Source organism: Zootoca vivipara, chromosome 5 (genome assembly GCF_963506605.1).
Source record: "Zootoca vivipara chromosome 5, rZooViv1.1, whole genome shotgun sequence".
Taxonomy (NCBI): Eukaryota; Metazoa; Chordata; class Lepidosauria; order Squamata; family Lacertidae; genus Zootoca; species Zootoca vivipara.
In genome coordinates this window covers 92,716,061-92,730,028 of record NC_083280.1, presented here as the reverse complement: position 1 = coordinate 92,730,028, position 13,968 = coordinate 92,716,061, and the positions used below count along the sequence as shown (strand labels likewise).

The 13,968-nt window shown below is 43.7% G+C and overlaps 1 protein-coding gene across 1 annotated transcript in view; it reads right to left on the bottom strand.

Moving 5' to 3' along the window:
* The window catches only part of SEMA3A (semaphorin 3A), a 202,286-nt gene that overhangs the window by 123,282 nt on the left and 65,036 nt on the right, over positions 1–13,968 (bottom strand). Inside the window, exons 2-3 of the mRNA XM_035137741.2 lie at positions 8,187–8,344; positions 1,918–1,980 (exon numbers count right to left, since the gene is read on the bottom strand). Of these exons, the coding sequence (XP_034993632.1) occupies positions 1,918–1,980; positions 8,187–8,344 (221 nt within the window). The remainder of the gene's footprint in view (positions 1–1,917; positions 1,981–8,186; positions 8,345–13,968) is intronic.

The window sequence follows — 13,968 nt, the reverse complement described above, 5'->3', positions numbered from 1 at the left end:
TTTCAGTATGATGGAATTGGTTGTCGCCTTGAGATTAATAATCACATAGTTTAAAATAAAAATGGCTATAAAAAAATAAAGAACTTGATTTACAAAGTTCTAAGCAATCACAAGAGTGGTATCTGCTATCCTGACAAGGATATGCTGGTACTAATATGAAACACACACACACACACACACACACACACACACACACACACGTATGGTATTCTCTCCTTCATGAAAGCCCACTGAGATTTCCTTGATCGTCTATATGGGTTTCTGAAGTTGCGCCAACAGAAAGGAGCACATACAAAGTAATTCCCCAAACTGTCTTCAGTGATTTTGAAAAAGTATCATCGTATTTTACTCCCCCCCTGAAAAACCTATGGTTGAAGTAGAGTTCATTTCTAGTATTTCTAAAGTCTAGCTAGACCAATAAAAAGCCTCACTTGACTTGCCTAGATTTTTATGGCAACTGCAACAGTAGAAACATGTTGAACACAACAGACAGTATACAATGGTGTCATTCAGCGGATGGCAATGTCTCCATCAGCGGACCAGAAAGGGAAGCAATTTTTGCTGATCTCCCCCTCCTCCCACCATCTTCCAAAACCCCTCACTCCAAATCTGCTTCAGAGGACTGAGGGGTCCTCCAGAGTATATTTGGATGTGAGTCTTCTGAGAGCTACAGAGGAAGGCGCAATAATCACAGCAAACAGCATCTCTCCCTATAATGCCTTACCATCAGTCGAGTGACACTGTTGGATGCAGCCTATATGTCATAAAGATTAAGGGTGTGATGGCATGGAATTGAACGTAAACATTCTGTTCTCCAGCTTCAACTCGGGCAATTTTAAAAATCTCTTCCTCTGTCTTAGTCCTGCTAAAAGTCCTCTGTTATTTTAATCTCTCTCTCTTTTTTAATAAGAGAATATATGGAGAGAGACCATTGTTCACTAGAGACCATGTTAATAATAATAATAATAATAATAATAATAATAATAAATTATTATTATTATTATTATTATTATTATTATTATTATTATTATTATTATTATTTATACACCACCCACCTGGCTGGGTTTCACGAGCCACTCTGGCCAGCTTCCAACAAAATATTTAAAGGGTAAGTTAAGGGTAGTGAACTCATTTTCACTTATGACCTGAGACACTATTGAGATGCAGACCTCCAGCAGTTGACATTATGAATATTTTAGTGAATTTTAGTGAATATTTTAGCTCCGTTTTCCCTTCACCTATTGCAAACACAGTGATTTCCCTTTTGGCCTATATGGAATGTATTCATTTTCCGTATGGTTAGTAAATGTCCCACTCCCCCCCCCCCGCTCAATACTCCTACAATTTGCAACCAGGTTTCTCTCCAATAGATCATATGGAAGGGATGAGGAAATGGGGGAGGGAAAAGAGTGGTGGTAAGAAAATGAACGCATAAAATAACTGTTTTCATTTTCTTTCTTTCTTCTTTTTTTAGGGAAAAAAATCACAATAGAGGGGGGAAATTAACATCACTTAGGCATCAATGTGTTCCTGTCAGGGAAGACCCCTGAGGCCTTCATGGCAACTTCTTGACATTAATGAGGTTTATTGCATTCACAATGGTCTGTCTATTCAGCACACACTGCAGATTGAGGGCCTCAGTCATTACAGAAATGAGGTCAAACTTTTTAGATTCCTTAAATAAGGGGACAATTATATGCTCATTCCCTTATATGAAGCCTACCTTCACAGGTTTACATGGGAAGAAAGAAAAAAAACTGCCTATACACAAACCTAGCACAATGAAGCAATTCTTAAATAAAAGGGTAAGGGGGGGAGAGAATCTCAAGCTTTAAAATTTTAAAAGATGAGAGTTCATGAAATATTGACTAGCTTTACAAAGGACAGGAGAAAAAAGCGAGGCAAATTTGTACTTACCAGAATATCTTTTCCAGCCCACTGGCACTCGTCCCTCCGGGTATGAGATACAGGCCAAACAATCTAAAGATGTAACATAAAAATCACTTTAGGTCATTTCATGCTCCAACAATTGAGAATTGTGCATAATGTCCCCCAAATGCTGGTCACCTACGATCTCTCTCTCTCTCTCTCTCTCTCTCTCTCTCTCTCTCTCTCTCTCTCTCTCTCTCTCTCTCCTCGCACTTTTCTTGTGCATTATCGATATCAGCATTTCACCGCATCAGATTGCTATTATTGCTGTTGTACAGCAGAAAATATCCTTGCACATGTCATCATTTCTCTTTGTCTTCTGCTGGCTTTCATCTAAGTGAAGGCCCTGGAGTCATGCAAATATAGTTCAAACCAGATTTCAATTCAGAAACCGGAGCACTATGTCAGAAGCAGCAAATCCCCAGGTCAGCTTGTCATCCCATGTCTCGTGCTCTGGTCACCCCAAGGTAGAACCTCACCTCAAGGGGTAGGTAGCTGAAGCACCCCAACATTATGCTGAATTGTGGCTCTTTGCCATCCATCGTTCACTATTAACATCCAAGGCGAAAAAGGGGAACCAGAAGAGTCAACAAAAAAAAACTGAGGAGTTCTGAAGCCTGATGAATTAATGCTGTGTGTATTAGAGATTGTATATAGGCAGATCACATATATACAATCGCTAATACACACATCATTAATTCATATTAATATAGGCAGATCGGACCCAGGTGGCGCTGTGGGTTAAACCACAGAGTCTAGGGCTTGCTGATCAGAAGGATCAGAAGGTTGGCAGTTCGAATCCCTGCAACGGGGTGAGCTCCCGTTACTCGGTCCCAGCTCCTGCCCACCCAGCAGTTCGAAAGCACATCAAAGTGCAAGTAGATAAATAGGAACCGCTCCAGCAGGAAGGTAAACGGCGTTTCCGTGCACTGCTGCACATAGCTGCCAAGTTTTCACTTTTCTCGCGAGGAAGCCTATTCAGCATAAGGGAAAATCCCTTTAAAAAAGGGATAACTTGGCAGCTATGGCACTGCTCTGGTTCGCCAGAAGCAGCTTTGTCATGCTGGCCACATGACCCGGAAGCTGTCTGCGGAGAAAGGCCGGCTCCCTCGGCCTATAGAGCGAGATGAGCGCCGCAACCCCAGAGTCGGACACGACTGGACCTGATGGTTAGGGGCCCCCTTACCTTTACCTTTATATAAGCAGATTACCATACTATAGACATATAACAAACTGAAAGTTACATTTCTAAATGTTTCTTTTGTTTTCTGTTAACCTAACAAAGCTTAAATACAAGACAATAGTAATGGTCCACCATTTAAAACAACTAGGAAGGCTGTGAGGCCCTGAATTCTGTCCCTGGGTGGGCCTGTCCCTGGTTGTTTAATGGCTTTTCCATGTTCAGAAGGAATCTCAGCTACTGGAACAAATAGGGGTCAGCCATTGCCCCCAGACCCTGCCTGCAGACTCCCAGAGGCATTTGGTTGGTCGCCTCTGGAAAGTGGATGCTCAGCAAGAGGGATCGGATGCCCCTGATGCACTCAGGCCATTTCTGATGCTCATCCTGACCCATGGCTTTGGAGCCAATGACTCTACTGAGATTCACAATCTCACCTCAGATTGCGTTCATGATTAGTTCTTCTGGAACATCCATTTTGTCTTCTACAGCAAAAGCCCAAAGACCCTCATAGTGAATTATTCATGTATTTCAAAAAGCTTTTAGGAATTGCATATAGAATAAAACATGATCTTCCAATAATGCTAGGCTAAGATTCAGTTGGGAGCCTCAGATAATGCAATATGAATGGGAACATGGCTGGATCGTAACCTTCATTTTAAAACAGTTTCCTGACAAAGCAGGAGAATGTTTGTTTAGAAAAATATGGTAGATTAAGGCAAAAGTAGGAAGCTCAGATGGTTTTAAAAGGATTACACAAATTGATAGCTGTTAGTCATTAAAATCTTCTGCTTATTCCCCCCCCCTCTCATTCCACTTTTATCAGAATTTTGGATATCACACCATTTGCACATTTCCAAATGTTATGTTATTTACATCTATGGTATCCCATGCACCCCAGTGCATGGTGTGCACCTGAAAGTGCCTGTTTTGTTCATGCACGGACCTTCCCCTTTCTCCAGGCTTCCAACCATCTGTTATACCTTATAAGCACATAAAGTACTAAGCAGGCTATTGTGTGCTGTTGTTTTTTTAAAAGCTGTCCATCCATAGGAAGTGCTTGATGAACAGTTGCACATGCATTTGATGTACATCATTTCTGTGGCACCTCCACTGTCAAAAACCCTCAAAACTACTGACCAGGATTTGTGCACCATCAGCAAGCACAGGCTGAGGTATTTTGCAATGCTTCTCCTCTTGACTTTGCATGAAGCACCAAGTGGAATGGAAAGTTTAGGGCTGTGTGTCAAAGGACCAAGTTCTGGTTTGGCGCATGGTATCAGAAGAGCAGCACTAGCTGGGGAAGGAGAGAGAGCCCTCTCCCTGCAGAACAACAATTCCAGCATGGGGAAGTTAACACATGGCTCCCTCCCTCTCAATGCCTTCTAGTTTTTACAAAGCTCATTAACCCCATAGGGAATAATGAGTGTTGCGGCCGGCCCCAGCAGAAAAGACTGTGTGTGTGTTAAGGGGTGGGTGTAAGCTCAAAGAGAGAAGATGATTGGAGAGCTGAGTGTTGCTGGGGTAAATTGCATGTATCCATTCCTTGATTGACAGGGTGTGTGCTTAAGTACTCAGCGTTTTCGTATCCAGCTCATTCTTGGCTAGTGATTTGAATCTCCCTCCCGCCCACCTCCTTTTCTTTGCAGGTTTAGAGTGACCTTGCTATGGCGCTGCCTGTATTCAGGGGCCAGTAGGAATTTTTTCCATTTGGCTGATTGGCTGTTGCCATTTGGTTTTTTGCCTACTGCTTAGCAATAGTCACAACTTGTTGGGTTGGCAGGTTGATGAGTTTGGGAGGGGCATCGCATGGAGGTGCATGCCCCTCAGTGTTGCTCTTATAGAAGTATTCCGTTAAAGGAATCCTGGGGCTCCGGGGCTCTAGTCCTTACACCCCCGCAATGGGGCGGGGCTGGGGCCAATACAGAGCAGGAGCCTTGGGGAACATTTCTGGTGGGGGAGATGGCCTGGTCTCAGCTCTCTCCTCCACCATGGGGTGTTTACTTGACTTTTCTACTGTAGGAAGTCAGAGCTGGTCCTGTCCCACTGTGGGGCAGAAGATTAACCAAAGCCTAAGGCCAACACTCAAAAATTAATTGTAATTTTTTTAATAAAGTTGTGGCCAAAATTATGCCAAAAACAAAACCTAAAATAATGTGTCTGTCTGAGTTATTGGGGGGAATTTTCTGGGGGTCTTGGCACACAAATTTAACACATCCTGGTACCATCCCATCTGTTGCATGAGAGATGTATAGCCATTATTTCCACAAGGTTTCTGGGATGATGGGACAGACGAGTTGCAAGCTCATCCCATTTCATTCCAAGGCTCTTTGATGCCTCAGTGGTTTCATTGTGAGATTCCCAAAATGACTGAGCAGGGGTGGGGAGTGAAACTGGCAAGATTGTTGTTGTTGTTTCCTTAATAAATATCCTAGAAACAAAACCCTAGAATAGGCTTTCTGATGCTGCACAAGTCTCACTCTGGTACTAAAAAAAAACATGCACCACAAGTTTGTGATTTCCTTTCTCTTTCCACTAAAGGGAAAGCAACAGAAGCAACAATCTTCCCATGCAGTTCCCAGAAAGAAAATATCTCAGGTGTGCCCAGCTGTGCCAAACAGGGACAGAAGTTGGTGTGGCAGCAGAAGACATTCTGAACTAGATGGAGCTTTGATTTGAATGATGCCTACAGAATCAGACCAAACCTCCACATAGTTCAGAAGCCTCTTTCCAACAGCTGCCAGCTAGATGCAAACAGAAAGCCCTAATCAAAGATGAAGGTCCTTTGTCCCCATCATCTGGTATCCTATCTATGTCCATCAGTAGACATACGCTCTTGTGAATTTATCTATTCATGATCAAGAACTACAAGTCGTATGCGAAGAGATGTGGCTCACAGCTCATGTGTGAATTTACCACCGGTTCTCACAACTTAGAAGAACAGGGTTCCTCCCCTCCCATAGCAGCATGCGCTCTCTCTTTAATCATTCCAGATGTTTTCTGCATTGCAGTGTGAATTCCACAGGACATCCAAATAAATAATCAGTTTCCTCTATGGTTTCCCAGCTTTGCCTTCATCTTGATCCTCAGAGAATACAGATGAATGCCCAGAGTTACTTCAGAGTAAAAGACGGATGTATTTATTGCCATCATTCAAGAAAGCAAACAGGCCAAAGGCCAATACCAAGTCAGAAATAACACCCTAACATTGAAACTATACAGTGGTACCTCGGTTTATGAACACAATTGGTTCCGGAAGTCTGTTCATAAACTGAAGCGTTCATAAACTGAAGCGAACTTTCCCATTGAAAGTAATGGAAAGTGGATTAATCCGTTCCAGACGGTCCGCGGAGTAACCGTTCATAAACTGAAGCGAACTTTTCCATTGAAAGTAATGGAAAGTGGAATAATCCGTTCCAGACGGGTCCGCGAAGTACTTAAACTGAAGCGTTCATAAACTGAAACATGGGTGTAATTGGTTCCGGAAGTCTGTTCATAAACTGAAGCGTTCATAAACTGAAGCGAACTTTTCCATTAAAAGTAATGGAAAGTGAATTAATCCGTTCCAGATGGGTCCACGGCGTTCATAAACCGAAAATTCATAAACCGAGGTGTTCATAAACCGAGGTTCCACTGTACTTCTATTGTAATAAGGTTCATTTATAGATTCTGTAACTCTCTCTCTCACACACACTAACACATACATTTCAGTTCTTGACTGAAATGACATACAATTGCTGCATTTTAGCATAGGCTGAAGGGCTCATTAAAATATATTAAATGATTGATGTATTTTTTATGTTAGGGGGGGAGCACATATGCACCAAAGTGTACTGCTGAAACGTGCATCAGCTTCCAATTTAAATCTGCAACTTCAAGTAAAAGCCAGGTCTTCCATCATAAGAAAAGAGCTCTCTACCCATCCATCATGCGTCTATTAGAGGCCCATCTATAATGGTTTATTAACAGAAGGAACACATTACATGGAAGTGCCCGGTGTCAAGGAAGGGAGAAACGGAACAAGGGCTCATGGTCCCTTTACGTAATCTGCTCTTTTCATCACCCTGGTCTTGTGTAATAAGGAATATTTAGAAGAGGATGCTCAAAAATTAGCTGTTTTAAGTCAACAGGCTGCAGTTGTCTTGAGCTAATCCTAATATTAAGGCTTCTGAATAGACATGCATATCGGATTGCACTATAGGGCCACATTCTTAAACATACTACAATGAAAGCCCCATTGTACCCACCCAGTGGGGGGTACTGACAATATTTTTGCATTCTGGGGGTTCCAAATGAGGGCCACAACAATTGAAAACAACTTCCTTGCCACACACAAAATCTCCAGGAATGGAACTGGTATGTTCCATCTGTTATACCTCATAAGCACATAAAGTACTAAGCAGGCTATTGTGTGCTGTTGTTTTTTAAAAAGCTGCCCATTCAGAGGAAGTGCTTGATGAACAGTTGCACATGCATTTGATGTACATCATTTCTATGGCACCTCCACTGTCAAAAACCCTCAAAAATACTGACTAGGATTTGTGCACCATTCCTAATTGCTGGTGTGTGGGAGCTGACTGTAAAGGTAAAGGTAAAGGGACCCCTGACCATTAGGTCCAGTCGTGACAGACTCTGGGGTTGTGCGCTCATCTTGCGTTATTGGCCGAGGGAGCTGGCGTATAGCTTCCAGGTCATGTGGCCAGCATGACAAAGCCTCTTCTGGTGAACCAGAGCAGCACACGGAAACACTGTTTACCTTCCCGCCGGAGCGGTACCTATTTATCTACTTGCACTTTGATGTGCTTTCGAACTGCTAGGTTGGCAGGAGCTGGGACCGATCAACAGGAGCTCACCCCATCATGGGGATTCGAACCGCCGACCTTCTGACTGGCAAGCCCTAGGCTCAGTGGTTTAACCCACAAATTTATAGGTTATATCCAGAGGAAATCTGCCCCTTCAGATGTTTTAGAATACAGCAGCTCAACCCCAGCCAGCAAAGAGTCATGTTCCACCACATCTGGAGTGTACCAGGTTGAGAAAGGCTGTAATATAGCTAGATCAAACCTAACTTGAAAAGTACCTTTTGATATTCCTTGATGTTGACTAGGTTGAAAGAAAATATGTGATCCTTTGCTCCAACGAAGAGTTTACTTCGCTCCTCATCCAAAAAGAATGTGTGGTAACTGGAACTATTGATCAGTCCATGGAAAGTGATTATATTGTTGGATTCATACATTTCTGCAGGATGAAAGACAAGAAACTTTCAATTAATTTGATTAACAAAGACCTTGTCTCTAATCTAAACAATCTTTATTTTGTCAGAATATTGATGTTACTAAGGAACGGTGATGCTTGATACTGCTTTAGCTTTTAACTCATTGTTTTACATCTTGCATTTTCGACTACCTTGTCTTATTATCTGTGGCAAACCTGATGCTAAAATATCCACACACACACACACACACACACACACACACACACACACACACACACCCAGTCTCTTGCGCTCCATTCTACATCATTGTTGCAGCGGACCCTGGGGCATCAGTGCCCACTGCAGCTGAACCGGTCGTGCTACCCTAAAAGAGCCTCTCTTGTTATATTGCAAACCACATGGGGTTTCTCAATAGCAAAGCAGACAGAAATTAACCACAGTCCTCCCACCACCATTTAAAGCACTTGGTTTCCTCCAAATAATCCAGAACTATGCTTTGGTCCCCAAAGAGTTTAGGAGATTGGTCCCCAGCAGCCTTAACCAAGTACAGTTCTCAGGATGTTTGGGCGAAAGTAATGTGCTTTAAATACATGGTGTGCATTTGACCTGTGTTGTCCATTCGCACAAGTAATGCAGAGGGAGAGTTTGTGTGATAAGGGATTTCAACTCAGATACCCCCAGCCCAACACACTACCCCTGCTGTTGGAGGCAGCAAGGATAGATCTTGGCAATAATCCATCCTGGGGAAGGCCAACATTTCACCCAGCCCTTGTGGCGCGGGCTTAAGCCAGACTTTGGGGAGGAGGGGCAAGGCTCCTAGAGGCCTCCTACCTCCTTTCTAAAGTCCAGTAAGCACTTGATTGGCTTTGGGAAGGAGGCCAGAGAACTCTAGGACCCTGTCAGAGCCTTCATGCCTCCTTCCTGAAGCTGGATAAGCACTTACTGGGCTTTGAGAAGGCGCCTTCGGCTGCGTGCCCAGGGTGGCCACACTGCTAGGTAAAAGGTAAAGGGACCCCTGACCATTAGGTCCAGTTGTGACCGACTCTGGGGTTGCGCGCTCATCTCGCATTATTGGCCGAGGGAGCTGGCGTATATCTTCCAGGTCATGTGGCCAGCATGACAAAGCCGCTTCTGGCAAACCAGAGCAGCACATGGAAATGCCGTTTACCTTCCCACTGTAGTGGTTCCTATTTATCTACTTGCATTTTGACGTGCTTTCGAACTGCTAGGTTGGCAGGAGCTGGGACTGAGCAATGGGAGCTCACCCCGTCACAGGGATTCGAACCGCTGACCTTCTGATCAGCAAGCCCTAGGCTCAGTGGTTTAACCACAGCGCCACCTGGGTCCCTTGGCCACACTGCTAGCAGTACCCTAAACCCGCCTCTGAGAACCAGTTGCAGGGATTCCGCAGTGGGACGGCTCTGCTGCTATCTCACAGGCATCTGTTTGGCCCCTGTGAGAAGGAGATGCTGGTCTAGATGGCCTCTAGATGGCCTGATCCAGCAGAGCTCTTCTTATGTTTCTCACCATGGGGTTTGGATCATCTTTCACCTTTTACATTTTTTAAACATAGCTATTCAATCAATGCCTGCTAGAATACCCACGAAAGGCAACTGAAGAGCGCAGCAATGCCACAGTTTCAATCGATGCAAATTCAATCAAGTTCAGTCCACTTCCGTAAATTAATTAGTTTCAATGCATTGTATTATCTAATCTTGGTTTTATTTTATTTTTTTAGCACCACGAGGGCACAAGCAACACAAAGGGAAAACTCAAATGCTAACGATAAGACAAGGCTGGGGACAAACAAAGATGACCTTTTTAAACAATGCTAAGTTCATAACAGAACCAAACCAGGCAAGAGCCCTGAATTATGAATGCCTTTAAAGAATCACGGGACTTAATGTTGATCTTCTAGGATCTGGTTTTAAGGATGGAGACATGCTGTGAACATGACTTGTACAAACATTGCCCACCTGTTCACAAAATCATTCACGGACTTCCTCCATGCTTTCCCCAATTATTTCTGCTAGTGACTGTAACTGTACTCCAGCACTTGCTGTAATTAGACAAGGGTTGTTTCTGGAAGAACAGTTTGAATATCATTTTCCTCCATGTTGCATGCTTTTGACATGTTGAGAAAAGAAAACGCTGAAAAGGAGGCTAAGGAATTAAAAATGGAGACTCATAAGCTGAGCATTAAAATTAGAGACTTTGGACCAAACTCGACAGGGTAATAAAACAGAAATTTCCTCCCGGGGGGTGGGGTGGGGTAGAGAGGCTGATAAAGATTAAAGCCCCATCCCACAGTTTAGTATTTTTCATCGAGGAAATGTTATGTGGTGGAGGGAAGTTTGAACACTCAAGGTCAGGCTTCCTCAACCTCGGACCTCCAGATGTTTTGAGACTACAATTCCCATCATCCCTGACCACTGGTTCTTTTAGCTAGGGATGGTGGGAGTTGTAGGACAAAAACATCTGGAGGGCCAAGTTTGGGGATGCCTGCTCAAGGTGGTATTCAGCTATGTTTTACTCAGCGTAGACTCATTGAACATGATGAAGTTATGGCCATTGATGTCAACAGGTCTACTCTGAGTAAAACCTAGCTGAATACCAGCCCCCTTCTCCTCCCCATCCCAGTTGCTGCTGCAGATATTGTCAGATCTACTGAAATGGGGGCTGCAAGAAAGATTGGTGCAACTCAATATTTACAAGTCCAGTAATTTAAAGAGTTTCGGGATTTGTCTGCTTTGAATAAAATCGCTTTCTGCTGATAACTTTCTGTTTTTGTTCTCCAGTGCTAGTTTGACAAAAATGTAAGCTGTACACAAATCACACTACTTATTAACATAATTAAATTCCTTCTTGTCTTAAATGAGAATTGGATTTGGTCCAAACATATTACTGTGGTTGATCAAGAGAAACAGCAGCAGATATTAGGTGCATAAGTTAAAATTTGCTTGTGACCTAAACAGGCAGGCTGTGCCAGTTGCACTAATTTCCCCATCCTCCCTGCTTTGCTTCTGGCACTTTTCTTCATTGTTATGTTTCTTCTAGTACAGTATTAGATAAAGGATCAGTCAAGAAATACTATTACGCAATCACAATGGGGATTTTACTAAATTGCTTCTGATACTTTCTCATTCAAATATTTCCTCCTTCAATTCCCAGGCTTTTGTTTTACTGACAGTTTATCCAGTGGGTCCTTCCTTCCTTCCTGCAGAACCTTAACTTCATTAGCATGCTATTTTACCTGACAATTAGATCTTCTTTCTGTAGGTGTAAATTAGACCACTTCTCTGGCCATTTCCTTAGCTCAGAGGTATGAAGGGGACCCTGCAGGGGAAACAGAGGTGTAAAGTCTAGTTCTTCCACCTCCACTCTTTCTCTTTCAACATCTTAGAGGTGAAAACATTCTTGGATGCTTGCAAGATAAGACCTTAGTCATGTCACAGGGGATGGTTACTGGAAGCTTTTGCCTCTTACTATTATAAATGGTTAAGGAATCTACATATGATTGGATCTTATTCTGATCCAGATCTGATTTTAGGATGTGTTTTAATTGATTGCCTGATTTTAATGTGTTATACCAGGCATCGGCAACCTCTGGCCCATGGGCCAGATGCGGCCCACAAAGGCCCTTTATCCGGCCCATGAGCCACTCGGTCACCAAGCAAGTCCCCATGCCCCACCGTGCTAAACTGGCATGGCGTGGCGCAGCGACTTGCCAAGTGGTGCTGAAAATGGCACCTGCACATGTGCAGATGCCAGAAACAGCATCTGGGCATGCCCAGACGCCAGAAATCGCTTCTGCACATGTCAGGGCATGCGCAGAAGCGATTTCCGGCGCTCCAAAAATGGGCAGCGCAGCACCGGAAATCACTTCTGCACCTGTCAGTGGGAATGATCCAGCCCATGGCCAGAAAACGTTGCCGACGCCTGTGTTATACATTTGATGTTAGCCGCTCTAAGCCCGGCTTTGGCCAGGGATGGAGGGGTATTAATAATAATAATAATAATAATAATAATAATAATAATAATAATAATTACAACTGTTGTATACTCCAGTCTGCAATAGCTGGTCCTGAACTTGCTATAGAAGCAGGGCATGTTGGTAAGATGACCATAATAAGTTTTCTTTAAGAAAAAAATCTTAAGGAAGTTAAGTATGGTGTTTAATTTCACAATGGACCTGGTTCTGCTCATTGCAGGAGAGCTATATTATTATTGTATTTACTATATTGTTATATAATATAATATCATCATCATCATCATCATCATCATGGATTACTGTCACTACAACTATACCAGCTATGCACATGGTACTCTACAAGAGAGAGAAAGAAAGAGAGATAGAGAGAGAGGTGTCTTTAACTTCAAGGCACATGAAGCCATATGGCCTGAATCCAACTGAGGCCACCCCTTTTCTGAAGCTAAGCCAGTCTAGTCCTGGTGGTGCTTAGATGGGTGAAAGCCTGAACAACCCTTTAAAAAAACAACCCTTCAACTTTTCTATCCCAAAATAGGAAACTTGGATGTGGAGATGATGTTGGAGGTTCCACACATTATTCTGCCTTGTGTTCTCTAAAGGTAAAGGGACCCCTGACCAATAGATCCAGTCGTGACCGACTCTGGGGTTGCGCGCTTATCTCGCATTATTGGCCGAGGGAGCCGGCGTATAGCTTCCAGGTCATGTGGCCAGGGTGACAAAGCCACTTCTGGCGAACCAGAGCAGCACATGGAAACGCCGTTTACCTTCCCGCTGTAGCGGTTCCTATTTATCTACTTGCATTTTGACGTGCTTTCGAACTGCTAGGTTGGCAGGAGCTGGGACTGAGCAACGGGAGCTCACCCCATCACAGAGATTCGAACCGCTGACCTTCTGATCAGCAAGCCCTAGGCTCAGTGGTTTAGCCCACAGCGCCACCTGGGTCCTTCTAGAGAAGGCTAAAATCTTGAAAGTGGCTCAAATCCTGAGAGCTGTTCCTTCCCTCTCTCCTTTCTGCACCCAGTCACCCACTTCTGTCTGCCAGGCGGGCCGCGGGAGACAGGTGGCAGTGGGCAGGGCACGTCCATGTGTGTGGCAGCATGTGGTGGAGGTCACACAGTCTGGATCTGCCACCCTGAGGCAACGGCCTCAACCTCCTGGACAGGCTGGCCTTGTAAATGGTAGGTTAGAAATTCCAAAGACGAACACATTTTCTAGATCCTTCTGAAGGTTCAGGGATTAAAACTTCTGTACAATCTTGAAGGATAATCTCCGTGTGGAATAGCGTATTGGGGGGGGGGCGAGCCACCCTTTAATTCTCCCAATTCTAATTCTGTACACACACATAGGACAATGCAGAACATTTATAACACACAGGCACAACGTGAAACAGCCAATCTACATCTACACTGAATGTGATTTTTCTTTCTTCAAAATACTTGTTCTGCTTCTATTATGAAGTCAATGGCTGCTTTTAAAATTCAACTTGCCATAGGCTAAATCAGAAGTTCCCATTTCAGTCTCTGCTCAGTCATTTCTCATGCCAATCTATATGCAATAAATAATTCAGAAGCGTGTGTTTGGAGGGCACGGAGCATGCACATATAAATATAGCAGCAACGGGAGAGAGGGGAAGCAGAATTGGCCGTATGATACACT